This window comes from Colobus angolensis, unplaced genomic scaffold (assembly GCF_000951035.1).
Source record: "Colobus angolensis palliatus isolate OR3802 unplaced genomic scaffold, Cang.pa_1.0 Scaffold51, whole genome shotgun sequence".
NCBI lineage: Eukaryota > Metazoa > Chordata > Mammalia > Primates > Cercopithecidae > Colobus > Colobus angolensis.
Genome location: NW_012118599.1, coordinates 5,150,548 through 5,169,967, shown reverse-complemented (window position 1 = coordinate 5,169,967; position 19,420 = coordinate 5,150,548). Strand labels below are relative to the sequence as shown.

The window sequence follows — 19,420 nt, the reverse complement described above, 5'->3', positions numbered from 1 at the left end:
TGGTAAGCCCTTAGCCACATGGCTATGTCTAGCTACAAAAGTGTTCAGGAAACAGAGCATTTCAGCTGAGTACATTGTTGCCACCAATTAAATTAGGGTTTTGCTACTAACAAAAAGAAGGAATCAGAAACATGGGAACCAAATAAGGGGCAATTTAAGATGGTCTAGGCAAAAAAATATGGTAGTTAAGACTAGGTTAGTTCCAATGAAGTGTTGCTACATGGGACACATGTTGGAGATCCAGCCAACAGGGTTCACTGATGGGATAGTCATAGGAGGTGAAAGAAAGAAAGGGGTCTTGGATGCCTTCATGGTTTTTGGTCTGAGCCACTGGACGTATACAATTCCAACAAGTGAGATGGAGAATTTCCTCAAACTTTGATTTGTGTATATGTTAATATCTATGTGATCGCAATATGTCTCAGACATAAATGATCTGCCCTTCACCTCCACTCCACTCTCCAACTCTAATCTTACATAATTGACACCCAGATTACCCCAGTATACATTCGACCTCACTGCCAGCATCACTTGTTTTAGAACCAGAAGTTTTAGTCTATTATATTTACTTTCTAATTATTTTTTATTTGGTAATATTACATGTTACTGCCATTAAGTATTCTTCTTCTTTTTTTTTTTCTTGTATTTCACGTAACAATCCTAGGCCACTCAATAAGCATTCACAAATTATCTGTTGCACAAAATTTAATGTGTGTCCTTGCCCTGTTCTCATTCTTTCTAGAAGTTATGACCTATATCTCAATGATAAAAACCTGAGTTTCACTCTAGGCAGCTCTGTTTTTTTGCCAACAACTCCTGTATCTTATTTGTGTAGAAACCAGAATCTACTGCTTAGCCTTACATCCTACCTACTCCTCCTCCCCAAGAGAAAGGAGATCCTTCAGATGACTTACTCTCCCCTTCTCCACAGGATGAGGGTTTGTCCTTCCAAATCAAACTCACTTATCTAATTAATATGAGAATGAAATATTGCCTAAACCAGAAATACTAAGAAAAAACACTATGGGAAGGTGACAGGTTGGGGCAAGTATTCGGATTGCTCACATATTTAAATCTTTAAGAGTGGGAAGTCAAATGAATGTTATACTTATCCTGCCTTTCTCCTACACTTTTCTCTCCTTCTGATGCCTCTTCTCCATTTTCAGCCTCTGGTCCTGTCAACACTATTTACCTGGAAGTAACAGTACATCCAGAGATTTAGTAATCCAAGACTTTCAGCTGGGAAGCTTCTCCCAAATGGTAGTAGCAATATAAGCCCAAGACCTTTGAATGCCTGAAGGGGAGCCCATCCTCCTGCAGAATTTGATTCATATGGAGAAAGCCCTGGTTAAAGGCCTGCCAAGAGTATCTTTTCTCTGAAATGAGGTTTTAGGTCTGTAATTTTCCTTTGTCATTGCTGATCCTTAGGTAGTTGATGACTGTCTATAGTGGCATTCCCATAGCCACTAGCTACATACACACACACACACACACACACACACACACACACAAAGACAGGGCAAGAGCCCAAGCTGACAGACCATTTTATCCCCTAAAGGACACTAATTAACTGGTTTGACTGAAAACTTCTCCTTGCTATACAAGAGAAAAAAAAAAAAAGCTTCCAGAATAGAGAATGACAAAATGCCTAAATACTGATTCAGTCTAAAAGAGACAGGTATTAAAATTCCATTAGTTTATCCCCTTTAAAATATTTTATTTTTCCCCTCATGTAGCTATGTTCTTACTTTAAGAAGAATGAATGTTTGTGTGTTAAATATATTTATCGTAAAGAACAGTGTTTTAGTGCAGAGTTTCATAGATATCATAACTAATCATATCTCCCAAGTAATTTTCATTTGCCAATGAACAGAGGCACTTTGATAACTATTCCTTATTTTCTGCCACTAAAGTAGGCCATGATTTTTATTCTCATTTAGCAGATAAGGAAAGAAATGCACAAAGAGGTGAAATAACTGACTTAGCCATTTAAAGATGTGGTAGTAGAGTTGAAATTCAAAATCTCAGCCTCTTCCAACTTCCTAAACCCTAGAGCTATAAAGGCGGTTTTGCAATAAGAAAGCCTATTTATATGACTTTCCATGGGACCAAGAAGTCAAAACCACAACAGGGTAAAAGCAGGAAGACATTGCTTTCTTGGCAGGGTGTTTCAAAGGCAGCAACGTTCACCAATTTCAGGGTATTTTGCTATATTGTGGGGGCTGTCCTGGATAAGCATGACTAAAAAGTGCTTGAATAAAGGAGCATATTCTTTGAGAACACTGTTAACCTTCTTGTTTTTGAAAAATTAAAATAATCAAGCTCTGTGCTTATTATAAGAGTCCAAAGAAAGGCCTTTCACTTTGAACCCTCTGACCACTTCTTCCTTTACATAGTAAAATTTCAGTTTGGTCTAAGGATAAATTATCAACCAAGTTCTGGAACTTATTCAAAAATTTCCCTCCTCCCTCCCCCCTACAAGTGATATTATTACATAAAATAACATCACCAATCTACAAACTCCACAGACCTTTAATGAGCAGTAAGTTGAGGACGCTTGTGTTAGTGTCCAGCAGAAGCAATTGGCCATTCTCCACTGTGACGTTGTCGCCATCTTGTGGCAGCCTTTCAGGAAACCAGCTGTGAGTCCGGGACCATCTCCGGCAGAACTGTAAAGAAAATTTGCCCTGGAAAACAGACAGCTGGGTTGGTGGGTGGGTTGGTTGCTTGGCTGGTCCGTTGCTTCGTTGGTTGGTTCACTGGTTTGTTGGTTTGTTGGTTCATTCACTGATTTGGGATGGGATGGTATAAGTATTGAATCAAAATAGAAACTTCTCAAAGAAAGTAAAATTAATTTAAATATTTTAAATGTCTCCATAAAATTGGTTACCTCTCTCTTTTTCATATGACTAAGCTAAACAGGAAAAAATACAAAAGGCAAAATTATATTTGAAGTTCTGTGCCCAGCCCCTGGAATTCTCCAATAACATGCTGGTAATGTTTTCTTACCTTTTTTTCCCCTGTAGCACAGGCTCCATTCTACCTAACTGATGAGGTTGATTCCATTTATTTTTACAGACATGTATTGAATCTTGGACAAAAAGTCATAAATAGCCTGGAATAGGGAGAATTAAAATGTTCTGCTTGATGGGTGGCATTTTGCTTTATGTAATTGGTATCATTTTTCACTGGCTCTACTGCCAAGAGTCCCTGTTTTATAGGAACATTCCTCTTCCCAAGTGCTCAGATCTATCCTCCCACTCGGCCTTTTTTGATATTGTTGCCTTTCCCCCTGTGTCTGGTGCATCAGGGCTGAAGCCCATGCAGGCATAGGCAGAATGCCGACTGACTTCAGATGACAAGTAAACAGTCTGGAATCTTTGAGTGAGGGGTAGGGAGCCGTACTGACAGAAGGAGCCAGAAAAGGAAACACTCCCTCTCCATCCCAGCCTTCAGTCCCTCTCTCAGAACTTTTTGGCTTTCCTGTTAATTTATGGTCACTCTGATGTCATATGTTTTTTAAAACAGGGACATAAAAATCACAGAAAGCAATATTCAGCTCATGCAAGAGGCTGGAAATATGTCTAAATGCCTTGTGAAGTTGTGGAAGTATAATTACGATAAACACAATAAAATCACAATAGAGAAGGTGATTCCTTCAAGGTAATACGTATGACATGTGTAAGCCACTCTCTCCAGTCTTCTTCGCATTCGGATTCCAACCAAATGTGAAGCCCAAGTTCCTATAAAAATAAACCGCCCAGAAGGTCCTCTCATGATGTGTTAGAGGCAGATGGGAAAAGATCATTAGAAGGGAAGGCATGTTTGTAATATCGACAACTACATCTACTCAGAGAATAGTGCTCTAGAGTATTTCTGAGACAGAAGATGGAAAATTGTGTTGCCAGAAGAGCAGTTACATTTTCCAGAAGAGGATACAGACCCCAAGGTCAACAGTGCTGAGATGCAAACCCAACACAATCACTGAGAAGGCTTTGCGATTTATTCATTTTCTACATCTGCAAAGAAATAAAAGTCTATGACTCATCACAATTTAAGAGATGGAAAGAAATAAGGCATAGTGATAACCAGTTCCAGTATCACAGAAAAACGTATAGGTGACACAGGAGCATCATTGTGAACTGAAGGAACCACACCCCCATGCTGACTATCTGTAGGCTACAAAAGTAGGAGAGAATTTTAACTCTAGATGATTTCACTATAGGACTAGCTTTAGGTTGGTAAAATAATAAACAGTACTTCTTATAAGGCTACATATATTATACATTCTTATAACCCTTTAATTTACACCTGTAGAATACAGAAAGAGGAAAGGGAGGCAAATCAAAGGAAACTGGAATGAAAGAAGGTGGGGAAAACAGAGATGGTAAAGTAAACTGCAGAACAGGGTGAACCAGGTTATCTGTATTGTCAGCTCAGAGGCCATGATAAAAGGACATTTGAAAAATCTTGGATTTCCAGAAGGCCAGAGATGGAAAGGACTCTAGCAAAATCCTATCCCATAATTTTACAGATGCTATTTTAGGTAGTGTTCCTTAGAGCTTAATAAAATGTAGATTCCTCTAGTGTCATCATATACCTATGGAATCAAAAGCTCAAGAAGTGGGACCCAGAGATCTACAATTTTAATGATCCCCTCAGATGACACTTCTGCATCAAAATTTAAGGATCAGTTCAGGGCAAGGGCTGGAGGGGAAGGAGATACTCTTTAAAAGGAACCAAGAAGTTTTCTCCAAACCAACATCCAAAGCTTAGGATCTTTGTCCAGGATCACCCAAAGACAAGCAAGCTAGGAAGGATGATGTGTTGGTGAACTATAAGAAATATGAAGAATTCAGCAGGATAACCCTTCCTGAGACATTAACCTGGTGGTCAGATCCATAACCCAGTTACAGAACTATGAAGTAAACCACGGCTCATTACACACACAGTAAAGTGATCTGGAACAACGAGAAATTAGTTAGATATTTAAGTGGGCCAAAGGTAGACTATTTCATGGTGTTATCCATTAATTAACTTGAGAACATTTTTAAATTTTTATGATTAGCACAGATATCTGTTATCTAGCTCTCGATAAGCTTTAGAGACTTTCTTGCTCTGAAGTACCTACTTATGCCATTTGCTGCCTTCCATGTGCTATAACCTCTTGGCCTATCCTGTCAGCCTTCAAAGATCGCTGTACTTCGTCCCATCCCAGTAGGTGGAAAGGTCAAATACTGTTATCTCTACTTTTCAGTGGAGAAAGCAAAGGCTCAAAAGTGTTTAAATGATGTGTCAAAGTTCATAGTGATGGAGGCAAACTGGAATCACGAAAAGGAAGCATCCATCCGAAGTTTTTCCCTTACTGTGGCCTCTCCTGGGATGCTCTTTCCCAAAAGATCTGCATGGCTCACTCCCTTACTTAATTCATGCCTCTGCTCAAGTATCACCTCCTTACCTGTATTATTATTTTTAAAAAGCACCCCCAATCATCCCTTCTCCCCTAATAATGCTTCATTCTAGTATTAAATAATACAATTCCTTGCATATTTGGTTATCACTTATTAAGCTTACTCAAATGAAGCAGGGACTTGGTTTGGGTCATTGCTATATCCCCACCTCCCTAAAAGATGTCTAGCACATAGTAGTTGCTCAATAAATGTTTTTGAATAATTTATTAAATGAATCTTATACCCGCTGGTGCCATACATGCTTTTACAGATATCACACACACACACACACACATCTCTTCCTAATGCAATAGGTGAATACACAGGTGCTAAGACCTTAAAAATGCTATATCCCCTAGGTCTTCTCAAACATTTACATTCCTTTCCATGTTTTCAAGTTCCATTTAAACATAAATCAAATGATGAATAGTGCTACTTAATTGGAACCTGAGACTCAAATTCGATCTCATAAAATTGTTCGCCAATTTTTTCTTTTGCCTTAAGTTTCTCTAGTCGATGTGGCCAATGTCAAATGAATACAGGTGTTTAAGCATTCAGTTTCAAGAGCCTTAAGCTTCTTTGTGCCCTGAATTCCTCTTAGCATAACAAAGATATCTTGAGATGTATAAATGTTTATTGATGTACTCATGCTTTTACACAAAATAATGGCTAAATACTAAATAATCTAAAAATTAGTGCAGCCTCCACTGCTTACCAGCTACCTGGGGAAGTAGAAGAGTGGTATATCTCTATGATTGCAAGTTATCAGTGTAATCCATTGATGACATGTACATTGCCATAAGAATTTTAGCTCTCCTACATTTTCAGTTAACAGAGCTGGTGGTATCATTCCCTCCCAGCAAAATGCTCCATGAAACAGTAAGGATGGCTCACCTTCCAACATTTTCATCCTCCAATCCGTGTCACTTTGATCCAATCAAGAAAAAAAAAAAAATGCCAACAATTGATTAAAGATTTTGTCAATATATTTGAGAATGTCTCTGTTGATGCCAACATATTTTTGGTGAAGGCCATGTTCTGTGTCAACAACCCAGCTTACTTCCACCAATATAAGCTCTTTCCTCTATAGTTCCCATGATGCTCAGCCTTTAGCTTTAGTGTTCTTCCCGGAGATAAACACATCACTCATTCTTATTCTGCAGATGAAGAAAATCATTTCCTCATAGGCATATGGGGGCAGGTGCGAAAATAGAGATACAAGAATTGCCCAGAACATGACCTCGTCTTTGCATATAGCCCCAAATAAACCCAAAAAAAGCAAGAAAAAAACTTTCTTCCCTCAGCTGGGAAGCTTATGCAATTTGTTTTCTTCTTACAGCACGTCAGCACTTCTCTGAACTTCAGGGAATGTGCAGTGTCTGCAAATCTTACATGTCACCTTAAATGTACTTGCAACACCACCAGAGTTATCTTGAAAGAAGTCATTGATCAGCAAGTTGGAACACCCGGCAAAGCAAAGACCTATTTGTGAATGTATGCATTGAGCTGGAGTGGCAGAGGAGGTGGGGTATGGGAATCTCTCTAATCACAATGTCTCCTGACTGACAAGGACAAGAAAGAACTGTGCTGACACCTCACCAGAATGTCTGCTTCCTTAGCATCCAAATCCTGGAAATAGGAAAAGACAAGTCCCTGTAACCATTTTCTCCACTCCGTATCCTTCTTTATTTTCTCCAAAGCACTCATCTCTACCTAATACAATGTATACTGATTCATAATCAGTCAACCCCTAACAGAATATAAGCTTCACAAGAGTGTCTTGGTTTTCTGCTGTATCCCTAGTACCTACAACAATGCCTGGCATCTATTGGCTACCCCAAAAATATGTTTGAATGAATAAATGGTCAGCTCTTATTTGGACTTATGATGCCATAATGAAAAATACTTTAATAACTGAAATAATATGACATGAAGCTATAATTTAATTTTATTCACTTCTTCTTTAAATTGAAATGTTTTAATTTTTACGAAACCAACTTTATTTCCCTATTTGTGACATTCTTCATTACATTATAGATAAAACATCCTCTTTCATCCTGACATAAATATCACTTACATGTCCTTCTTGATTGGTGGGTTTTATATTTGCATGTTACTCCTCAACTAACTTACAATTTATGTTGATGGAAAGTTTTATACTTTTTGCTTGTTTTTATTCCTTGCTTTTTTCCCCAAAATAGCTGAGTGTCTTCATACTATTCATTAAATAACATTTATTCTCCCAATTAATACTCTTGGCTATTTTAACAGTTGAATTATAATGTTGGATGATATTTAAACCTATCGGCCAATTAAAATCCCAAATCCTTTTGTATGAGCTAATATAAAGGCGTTTCTCACACACAAAAAAAAAAGTGACCTCATTCTTGTTCTTAAGGTACTTATATTATCATTTAGAAAAATACAAATAGCCAGATAATGAAAGTGTGATTGATTCAATAATTAAAGGCATAACCAAGATGCTATGGGAGTAGGATTATATGGCTGACCATGGTGGAGACAGCCTTACAGGGGAAATCAAATGCATTAAACATCATTTTCTCTTTTTAATCTGGACACAACAGATAACACAAGCTGAGATTATTTCAGCTGATTATAAAACAAAAGATAGTGTAGAAAAGTCAACTATCTACAAATCCAGGATTATGAATAGAGCCCCTAACCTATAATCTAATAACTCTTTAGGAAACAAAAAGGAAATTGAATTAGTTGGCATAATTTATTCTTACTGACCTCATGCAGGCTCTAAGTGATCACTTTCTTTTCTCGGTGGTTATAAACCCCTCATGATTACAAGATAACATGAGAATGTCCTTCCACACGGCACTGTGTAGCACATTGACTACTCAAAGAAATGTCAACAGTGCTTTTTGTCAGAGATTCCTGACCAGTTCAAATTGATCCTTTCTCATCATTAGAAAATAGGGCAATTCATTGTCTTATCTCTCGGTTCTACACACTTTCTATCCTCTGCGATTTCTCAAAGATTGCTGACACTACCTCAGTGCTTCATATATCTAAGTTATTAGCACTCTTAAGCTTCAGAGGATTTTCAAAGTCTGCAGACAGGACAAATTTACAGTCCTCTTTTATCCTTTCCTCTATTTGAATCTTCAAATCTCCTCTAATAGCATCTCTTCAGAATTTTAAGTCCAAAGACCTTTCCACTTGTGGGAGAAAAAAAAATGATAATGATAGCTGCTGATTATTGAATGTCTCTAATGTCCCAAGCACAATGCTATACATTTTACTTACAGTATCACTAATCCTTATGTAAACCCTGCATATCTGAGACAGGTCTCAGTTAATTTAGGAAGTTTATTTTGCCAAGGTTGAGGATGCATGCCCGTGACACCGCCTCAGCAGGTCCTGATGACATGTGCCCAAGGTGGTTGGGACACAGCTTGGTTTTATACATTTTAGGGAGACATGAGACATCAATCAATATATGTAAGATGTACCTTGGTTCCATCTGGGACAACTCAAAGTGGGGAGGAGACTTCCAGGTCACAGGGAGATGAGAGACAAATGATTGCATTACATTCTTTTATGTTTCCCATTAGCTTTTTCGAAGGAGGCAATCAGATCTGCATGTATCTCTGTGAGCAGAGGGATGACTTTGACTAGAATGGGAGGCAGGTTTGCCCTGAGTAGTTCCCAGCTTGACTTTTCTCTTTAGCTTAGTGATTTGGGACTCCCCAAGATGTATTTTCCTTTCATACTTGTAACTAAAAAATGTAGGTATTACTCTTTCCACGTAAGGTTTAATGAATAATAATGGCCAACACTTACTGGGTACACTTAACAGGTATGATCTCATTTTATTACACACTCCTTTCAGACTACTTTCCAGGAACTACAGAGTAGATGGATCCCTGCCTTCAACAGATGTTTACTGAGCACCCACTACACACCCGGCACAAAACAAATGCCTGACCTCATGGAGCTTATATTTTAGGGAGATAACAGTTTAAATATATAAAACTAATAGTGTGCTCTGACGGAAAAAAGAAACAGGGTGAAGTGGATCAGAAGTGCCAGGGTGGGAAGAGCTATTTGATATGGAGTGATCAGGGACTTCCCTGATTGGACTGGGTTGGGATTGGAGCAGAGAAATAGAGTATGAGCCAGAGGTTATCCAGGGAGGACCTTGAAGAAGGAGTATGTTCAGAGTGCTGCAGGTGCAGCAAGAAGGACAGATAGGACGGCTGGCCCTGGAGAAAGGAACACTGTACAGCCAGATGGCCTTTCTACTGATGCAATAAGAAACACTGCACAAAGACCTGGGTAGACATCAAATTCTTCATATGTCATAGGAAAAAGAATCAAGTAAAACACTCGGTAACATATAACGAGGTCAGCAAACTACAGTCCATAACCCACTATTTTGATATTGGCACATGGCACACGGCATGACAATTCATTTACATATTGTTGGTGACTGGTTTCAGTTTGTGACAGAGGCAACATGACCCACAAAGCCTAAAATATTTACTATCTGGCTCTTTATAGGAAAAATTTGGGGACCCCTGGTATATTCTATTTCATACTACACTATCAGTATAGTACCTACAATATGCTCATTATAGTATATCTATAGTACATCAGTATTAAAACATGTGCAAAATAGAATTTTCTGTAATTGAAAATAAGTAATTAAAATACAGCTACCTGAGAGTTGATGGACTGCAAGCAAAAACATGTTAGTAAAGGATATACATTAAAATACTGGAAAGTGATTCAAGTCTTTCCATTTTTCAGTACACGATAAGCCGAATCTCAGAAAGCCACAGAAAGGCAAGTGGAAGTGCGGGAAGATGTGTGTGTGTGTGTGTGTGTGTGTGCGTGCCACTCATGCACTCACATGTATGCACATGAATACACACCCACACACACACACACAGAGACAAATCAGAAGATTGACAGATACATGCTAGCCTTTTTCACAGAGCTGACACACTGCCATTTAACCAGCGAGCATACAGCATGTGTTTGTGTTCTCAGTCACTATTAAGAGACAAGGTTAACATTTTAAGTGATGGACTACAACATGTTATTTCCCCATGCAATGGACCCGTGACGGCACCGCCTTCGAAAACACTTAATTTCAGTGATTGAATACACAGGAGCGTACTTTCCCTGCTATGAACGTTTGACAGCTCCTCAGTTTCATATACCAGGAAACCTTTTTTTTCCTCCTTTGCTTTTTTTCCTCTCTTTACACCTGAAGGGAAGCAAAATGAATATGTGGTGGCAGAGGAAAAAGGAAGAAGCCCAGAGAATGAAAACCAGCTTATAAGCTTCAGTGTATTTTAAAATAAAAGTATTCACTGCCATCTGCTCTAATTAGTTCTAATGTTTGGGCTACCATCTTCATACAATAGAAATAATGATCTCCTCAAGGGCAAAAAAAATTTTTTTTACGGAAACAAACAAAAGTTGATTACATTTAGCTCCCAGGCTAAAGAAGCATCAAGCTACTTTGTAGTAAACGATCAATTAGGAGAATGGGTAGGTCTCAGATTAACACTAACAAATTAGGTCCCCTTGGTGATTCCTCCCTTTTCTTTTTTTCTTGCCTCTTTGGAGGAGCTGTGCTCACAGCTCACAGAGGGCAAAGCGCTGACTAGGCATATTTCTGGGTCTAGGGTTATTCCACACAAATTCCTTACATTTTCTTCAGAACCAGATAAGGCCAAGTCTTCTCCCTGTCTTCTTGTTGACATTATACATGTCCCAAGTTTAATACTGAATATAGGGCTGGTATTCTACCAAGACTTCAAATTACTTCATGGAGTAAACTGCTTAGGGGCCACCCCAGACCTGAAATGAACTCCTCTAACGCAGCTAGAGCCCACTTAGCCTCAGTAAAGTCACCAGGAACAGAAATGATCCAGGCCAGGTCCATTACTTAGACTTAAGTGAAATATCATGGAACCCCAGAAGACATGGAACAGATTTCTACCATGCCAGCAGGAGAAACATCACTTTCACAAAGGCTGAGTCTAGTGACCTTCCCAAGTTCTCAAATTCAAACATACTACTTGTATGAAGCAGAATTCTGAGATGTCCTAAGATTCTGACTCCCCGGTGTAGACACACTGTATAGTCCTCTCCCCTTCAGCAGAAGCAGAGCCTGTGAATACAACAGGCTATCATCACTCCCGTGATTAGGTTATGTTATATGGTAATGATGATAGAATTATGCAGATATAATTAAAGTGAGAGATCAGCTGACTTTGAGTTATTCAAAAGGGAGATGGCCTCTACCTAATCAGGTGAGTCCTTAAGAGAGAGATTCTCCCATTGGCCTTGAAGGAGCAACCTGCCATCTGGCTTGGAGGAGACCATGTAACTAGGACCCAAGAACAGCCTTTAATTGCTGAAAGTGGTCGCATCCAACAGCCAGCAAGAAAATGAGGACCCAAATCCTGTATTCACAAGGAACTGCCTTTCACTGACAACCTGAATGAACTTGGAGGAAGACCTTGAATTCCAGAAGAGAACGTAGCCAGACTGACACTTTGATTTCAGCCTTGAGAGACCTTGAGCACAGAACCCAACTACTCTGTGCCCGGACTTTTTAAAAAAAATTTTAATAGATTTAGAGGGTACAAGTGCAGTTTTGTTACATGGATGGATTGCATAGTGGCAAAGTCTGGGTTTTTAGTGTAACTAACACCTGAAGAGTGTACGTTGTGCCCATTAAGTAATTTCTTGTCCCTCACCTCCCTTCCCACCCTCCCACACTTCTAAGCCTCCAGTGTCTATTGTTCCACTATGTCCATGTGTACATATTATTTAGCTCCTACTTATAAGTGAGAATGCATGGAATTTGACTTTCTGAGTTACTTCACTTAAGATAATGTTTCCATCCAGGTTGCTGCAAAAGCCAAGATTTCACTCTTTTTTATTGCTGAGTAGAATTCTTTACATACATTAGAATGTATGTAAAGAAAATTCAACACATTTTCTTTATCCAATCATTTGTCAATGGAAACTTAGGTTGATTCTATATCTTTGCTATTATAAACAGTGCTGAGATAATCACATGAATGCAGGTATCTTTTGATATAATAATTTCTTTTCCTTGGGGTAGATATCCAGTAGTGGGATTGCTAGATCAAATGGTACTTCTATTTTTAGTTCTTTGAGAAATCACCATACTGTTTTCCATAAAGGTTCTACTAATTTACATTCCCACCAACAGTGTATAAATGCTCCCTTTTCTCAGCATCCTCACCAACATCTGTTATAGTTAGACTTTTTAATAAGAGCCATTCTGACTGGTATAATATGGTATCTACTGTGGTTTTAATTTCCATTTATCTGACGGTTACTAATGCTGAGTATTTTTTCATATGGTTATTTGACATTTGTGTCTTCTTCTAAAAATGTCTGTTTGTGCCCTTTGCCTACTTTTTAATAGGGTTATTCTTGCGTTTTTTGTTTTGTTTTGTTTTTATTCAGTTGTTTGAGCTCCTTGCAGATACTGGATATGAGTGCTTTGTTGTATGCATAGTTTGCAAATATTTGCTACTATTCTGCAGGTTGTCTGTTCATTCTATTGATTACTTATTTTGCTGTGCAGAAGGTTTCTAGTTTTACTAGGTCGTATTTGTCTATTTTTGTTTTTGTTGCATTTGCTTTTGAGGTTTTGGTCATAAATTCTTTGCCGAGGCCAATATCCAAAAAAAAGTTTTTCCTAGGTTTTCTTCTAGAATTTTTATACTTTCTGGTATTACATTTAAGTCTTCAATCCATCTTGAATTAATTTTTATTTAAGGTGAAATATAGAGGTCCAGTTTCATTCTTCTGCGTATGGCAGTCCAATTTCCCCAGCACCACTTATTGAGTAGGGTGACCTTTCCCCACTCTATGTTTTTGTTTGCTTTGTCAAAGATTAGTTGGTTGTAGGCATGTGAGTTTATTTCTGGGTTGTCTATTCTATTCCATTGATCTATGTGTCTATTGTAATACCAGTACCATGCTGTTTCAATTACCATAGCCTTGTAGTACAATTCAAAGTCAGGTATTATGATACCTCCAGCTTTGTTCTTTTTGCTTACGATTGCTTTGGCTAATTGGGCACTTTTTTGGTTCCATATGAATTTTAGGATGTTTTTCTAACTCTGCAAAAATGATGTTGGCATTTTGATAGGAACTCCATAGAATCTGTAGATTGCTTTTAATCCATGAGCATGAGATGTTTTTCCATTTGTTTGTGTCATCCACAATTTCTTTCATCAATGTTTTGTAGTTTTCCTTGTAGAGATCTTTCACCTCCTTGGTTAAATATATTCCTAAGTATTTTATTTGGTTTTGCATGTGCCCAGACTTCTGATCTACAGGACCACAGATAATAAATCGGCATTGTTTTAGGCCACTAAGATGATGGTCATTTGTTATGCAGCAACAGAAAATTAATATGCCACCAAAAGGACCTTCTTGAGAGAACAATTTTCAGAGAACATGTTTAGGTTTCTCCCTCTTTATTAAAGTTGCTGCTCAAAAGCATAAATAACAGCAAGAAAGGTGGGATGCCAGCGCTAGGCAGAAGGACAGGTCATTCTTCACTGCATAAACTCTCCTCACACAGGATATGCAACATGGAATTTTTCAATTTATGATGCCAAAAAATGTAAAGTAAGACCTGATGCAGACCTTTCTTTTGCTCAGGAAGAATTACGACTACCCAAGATATACAGTGAATACTACAAGGACTTCTATGTAGTCACCAATACCCACTGTATAGGCTGAAGAAATGAAAACTTGCTGATCCTGAACACAGCCAGGGTATGTGTCCCTAGGGAGATAATGAAGTTTTTTGTTTGTTTTTTGGGGGGGGGGATTTTTTGTTTGTTTGTTTGTTTTTGTTTTCACAGGGTTTTACTCTGCACCCAGGCTGGAATGAAGTGGTGCAGTCTCAAATCACTGTAGACTCAACCTCCTGGGCTCAAGCAATCCTCCCACCCCAGTCTCCTGAGTAGCTGGGACTACAGGCACGCACCACCACACCCAGCTAATTTTTATATATTTCTGTAGAGACAAGGTTTTGCCATGTTTCCCTGGCTGGTCACAAGCTCCTGAGCTCAAGCAATCCATCCAGCTCAGACTCCCTAAGTGCTGGGATTACAGATGTGAGCCAACTGTACCCAACCCAATATGAAGAATTTTGTTTTGTTTTGTTTTGTTTTGTTTTGTTTTGTTTTGTTTTGAGACGGAGTCTCGCTCTGTTGCCCAGGCTGGAGTGCAGTGGCGTGATCTTGGCTCACTGCAAGCTCCGCCTCCCGGGTTCACGCCATTCTCCTGCCTCAGCCTCCTGAGTAGCTGGGACTACAGGCGCCTGCCACCGTGCCCGGCTAATTTTTTGTATTTTTAGTAGAGACGGGGTTTCACCGTGGTCTCGATCTCCTGACCTTGTGATCCACCCGCCTCGGCCTCCCAAAGTGCTGGGATTACAGGCGTGAGCCACCGCGCTCAGCCAATATAGAGAATTTTTAAAGGCCCATATTCTGACTCTACATCTGAGAATGATATCTGAATATAATTGGTATTAAAAACACTACTCTTCCACTAGCAATGTTTCCTGAGAAAAGAAGATTTTCTTTTTTTTTTTTTTATTTCTCACTTTAATAAAAGAAAGAAAGATAAGGCAACATATTTCAGAGAAAAACCAAGCTCAGAAACAAGAGAAATTCATTCTGTACCTGGTATCTTCACTGGCCTTGACTAAATAACTTTTTCCTAGTTCTTTAAGCTTCAGGTTCAATGTACTTTTTAGAGAGAAAAAGAAATTCATTTGTTTATCCTCAAAGCAGTGTCATGTGTTCTTAAGCTTTCTGCATGTATTGCCTGGTATTTGATAATGTGCAAGGTTATTTGTGTTAATGCTAATACTGCAAAATTATCAATTCCACCTGAAGAATGAGGAAACCCAGAAAGATGTGTCAGAGGTGGGGATGAAATCTCAATAACCTAGAATTTGAGAAACTTGCCTGTGCACTCTGATGCAGATGCTTTCCTTACACATGCAGATTTTGTTGAATAAAACCATCACCCTATTCTTTGTGAACAATCACTGGGTGCTCACTCTGAGCCAGGAACTGTGGGACCTAGCCTTGTCTCCATGAATGCATAATTGAATTTCTAAGCTCTTAGAGCCCAGTTTGAAATGCATTGTTCCCTTTAGCCCAAACACATCCGCCACACATTGTCCCTTTTCTGCCAAACCCTGTTTATTGGTTCCAAATGCAATGAATCATTTACTGACTTGAGCAACATTAGAGGTAAACACCAAGGTTAAAATGTAGAGATAATTGAATAACACACCAACTACCAGTAACAGCAGTCCAGGCAAAAGAGGAAATAGATCCAGAGATTTCAGAAAGGGCAATCTGATAGGAACCCTCCATGTCAGGATCAAAACCGGATGCCACTTTGACATGAGAAAAAACATCTGCATTTTATTTTTTTCAAAATTGTATATGCCAGTTATTAATACGGGAAGAAGCAGTGAGCAAGCAGGTGGTAATATAATTTAAATACCCCAGTGATTAAAAATAAAACATCCAAAAATCAACTATCATATATTTAGTATATCAAAACAGTGGTGTAAAGCTGGGTTTTTTTTAAAAAAAAGTATATAATTTATTGCTTTCACTGTTGATGAAGAAGATTAATAAAATACATGCACTTCTTTTGCAGTACACTCTTCTTTGGAGAAAACTCCAGAAAGCAAACATTATCCAAAGCCCTTCTAAAAAATCATAAAACTCAGTATAACTTCCATATAACAAAATGCACTTTAACCATTTACTTTACAGTCACCTGGAATTCACTGTAGACAATTCACATGATGTCTAAAATTGGGTATATAACATGTACACATACGTTTATACAAAATTTCCTTTTTATGTATCCTCAAAGGCAGAAAACTCAGAATCTTTGGTGAATACTTAGCAATCCACAGCCATCGTTTTTCCTAGGAAGTGCCTCATAGTTTGGAAACCCAAAAGCCACACAGACCCTTATGAAACAAGACTTCAAGCGCAATAATTAACTACCTTGGGATTCAAGACTGAATTTACTCAATAAACCACACTGAAAGTTTATCAGAGGCCACAACACCTCTCAGAAACATGTGCAAAATACATTTTCCAGAATTCTCCCAACTTTGGGGAATTATGCCCTTGCCAAAAATGAATTGTTCAACTTGCTGAGGATTAATTATTTATGTGGATCTATTTTGCTTTAAGAAAATACAGATTTCAGGCCGGGCGCGGTGGCTCAAGCCTGTAATCCCAGCACTTTGGGAGGCCGAGACGGGCGGATCATGAGGTCAGGAGATCAAGACCATCCTGGCTAACATGGTGAAACCCCGTCTCTACTAACAAATACAAAAAACTAGCCGGGCGAGGTGGCAGGCACCTTAAGTCCCAGCTACTCGGGAGGCTGAGGCAGGAGAATGGTGTGAACCTGGGAGGCAGAGCTTGCAGTGAGCTGAGATCTGGCCACTGCACTCCAGCCTGGGCGACAGAGCGAAACTCCGTCTCAAAAAAAAAAAAAAAAAGAAAATAGAGATTTCTTCTTTCCCCATTTTCCCAACTGGAGGAAACATAGCTCCCAAGAAGCCTCTGTGTTATAGTCCAGGGTTACTGAAAGCTTAGCTATTGGTTCCAATATCTCATTTCATAAATGTGAAACTCAGTGACTGATACAAGATTACCCAATGTATTGAATAGGGGTAGGTCAGGACAAACACCAAATCAAATCAAGTGATTTTTGGTCTTTTAAATTTTTCTTGATAGAGCAATCACTATTCATCCCACTACGGATGAATCACCTTACAGACCCCACGGAAAAGGGGGCAAGCAAGAAGCATAGCTTTCTATTATTCTACCATTTCCCACTCATTGATAACCTTCTGATATTCCCCCTCCAGAATAAGTTTCCTTTACCTGGGATGTACCTAAAGTAGTGTGTGTTTGTTTGTTTGTTTGTTTTAAAAAAAATTGGAAAGAAAGAAAAAAAAAACACTTTTTAATCAATCACCATAAGCCAGAAAGAATTAACTTACCTTCTTCCTCCCTTCTTACACTTAGCCTCTCTGCAGGTCTTCAAGCTTCTCATGTGGGCAAACCAAAGCAAACTTAAACCATGCTTAGTTTAAAGAATTATTTTAAACATTTTGAACAGCTTGAGAATATTTAATGACAATGTAAAAGGCATACATTGTTGAAAGCTTGCCCTGTTCCCTAAGCAAGCAAGATGATAAGAAGACACCCGTAGTATGTTTAGAGGATAGGAGGTCAATGTAGAAAATAAATGAAGCTTGGCCAGGTGTGGTGGCTCACACCTGTAATCCCAGCACTTTGAGAGACCGAGGCGGGCGGATCACGAGGTCAGGAGATCAAGACCATCCTGGCTAAAACAGTGAAACCCCGTCTCTACTAAAAATACAAAAAAATTAGCCGGCCGTGGTGGCAGGCACCTGTAGTCCCAGTTACTTGGAATGCTGAGGCAGGAGAATGGTGTGAACCCGGGAGGTGGAGCTTGCAGTGAGCCAAGATCGTGCCACTGCACGCCAGCCTGGGCAACAGAGCGAGACTCCGTCTCAAAAAAAAAAAAAGAAAATAAATGAAGCTTAACCTGGGTGGAGTTGGAGACCATCATTCTAAGTGAAGTAACTCAGGAATGGAAAACCAAACATTGTATGTTCTCACTCATAAGTGGGAGCTAAGCTATGAGGACGCAAAAAGTGTAAGAATGGCACAATGGCCTTTGAGGACTCAGGGAAAAGGGTGGGAGGGGGTGAGGGATAAAAGACTACACACATTGGGTAGAGCACACACTGTTTGAGTGAGGGGTGCACCAAAATCTCAGAAATCACCACTACAGAATGTATTCATGTAACCAAACACCACCTGTTTCCTAAAAACCTATTGAAATAAAAAATGAATATAAAAGAAAGAAAAGGAGATTAGGACACAGATGCAGAAGAAAGATCATGTGAAGATACAAAGAGAGGCAGCCATCAGCAAGCTGAGAGAGGTTCAGAAGAAACCAACCTTACCAACACCTTGATGTTAGATTTCTAGCCTCCATACTTGTGAAAAAATAAATTTCTGTTGTTTAAACAACAGAAAACTGTTTGGAAGAACGGAGGCAGGATGGTGCACTTCTGGGTTCTTCATCATTAACTTTTCCCGCACGCACGAAAATGCAGCCAGTGCCCGGGAAGGTGCAGATCAACCGGGCATGCGCCAGGTGACGTCAATCTGAAGACCAAGATTTACCTGGTCGCACCTGCGGAACGCCCCTGACACACCCGTGCCCCGCCTATTGCCCTCCCACTCCTAGAAAAGCCGCTCTCGGCCAGCGTCCCATGCGGCCTTCCTGTGTCTCTCACTCCTGTCGGGATGTCGGGACTGCAGGAACTCCGTCCGAAAGCCCCACTGGGGGACTCTGCCGGCCTTCCTTGCCGGAGGCCAACAGACCTCTTCCCCACACCTTAGGTGACCAAAATAAATTTGCAGTTTTGCTCCTACCCTTGCCTACTCGCTGGTTCTTTTGTGCTCGCTCAGCTGGTCTTAGAAAAACAAATCAGTTGGCGCCGAAACCCGGGAGGAGACCCCCCCCTCCTCAGGCCTCTAGGGGTTGAGAAACCTCCTCCTACTCCCACACCGCAGACGGACCAGGACCTGAGACCCGCTTCCCTCACTCTCACGGCCTCTCTGGGGTAAGTGCCCTTGTCTCCTCTTTACCTCCCTCGGCCAAAAATCCTGCACAGGTCCGAGGTCCATTTTGGGCCACCAAGTGGCTCGGGAGACCCATTCAGGATGGAGACGTCCGCCTGAAGGTAATCTCCACTTTGGCTCCATGAGCCTACAGTCTGTCTCTGCTGGTTCCAAAGGACGCTTTGAAGCCAGGCAGAGATCCACTTCCAT

At 39.7% G+C, this 19,420-nt stretch overlaps 1 protein-coding gene across 1 annotated transcript in view; it reads right to left on the bottom strand.

Moving 5' to 3' along the window:
* The window catches only part of PKHD1 (polycystic kidney and hepatic disease 1 (autosomal recessive)), a 475,948-nt gene that overhangs the window by 336,433 nt on the left and 120,095 nt on the right, over window positions 1-19,420 (bottom strand). The window contains 1 exon segment of the mRNA XM_011960244.1: window positions 2,531-2,687. Within this exon segment, the coding sequence (XP_011815634.1) occupies window positions 2,531-2,687 (157 nt within the window).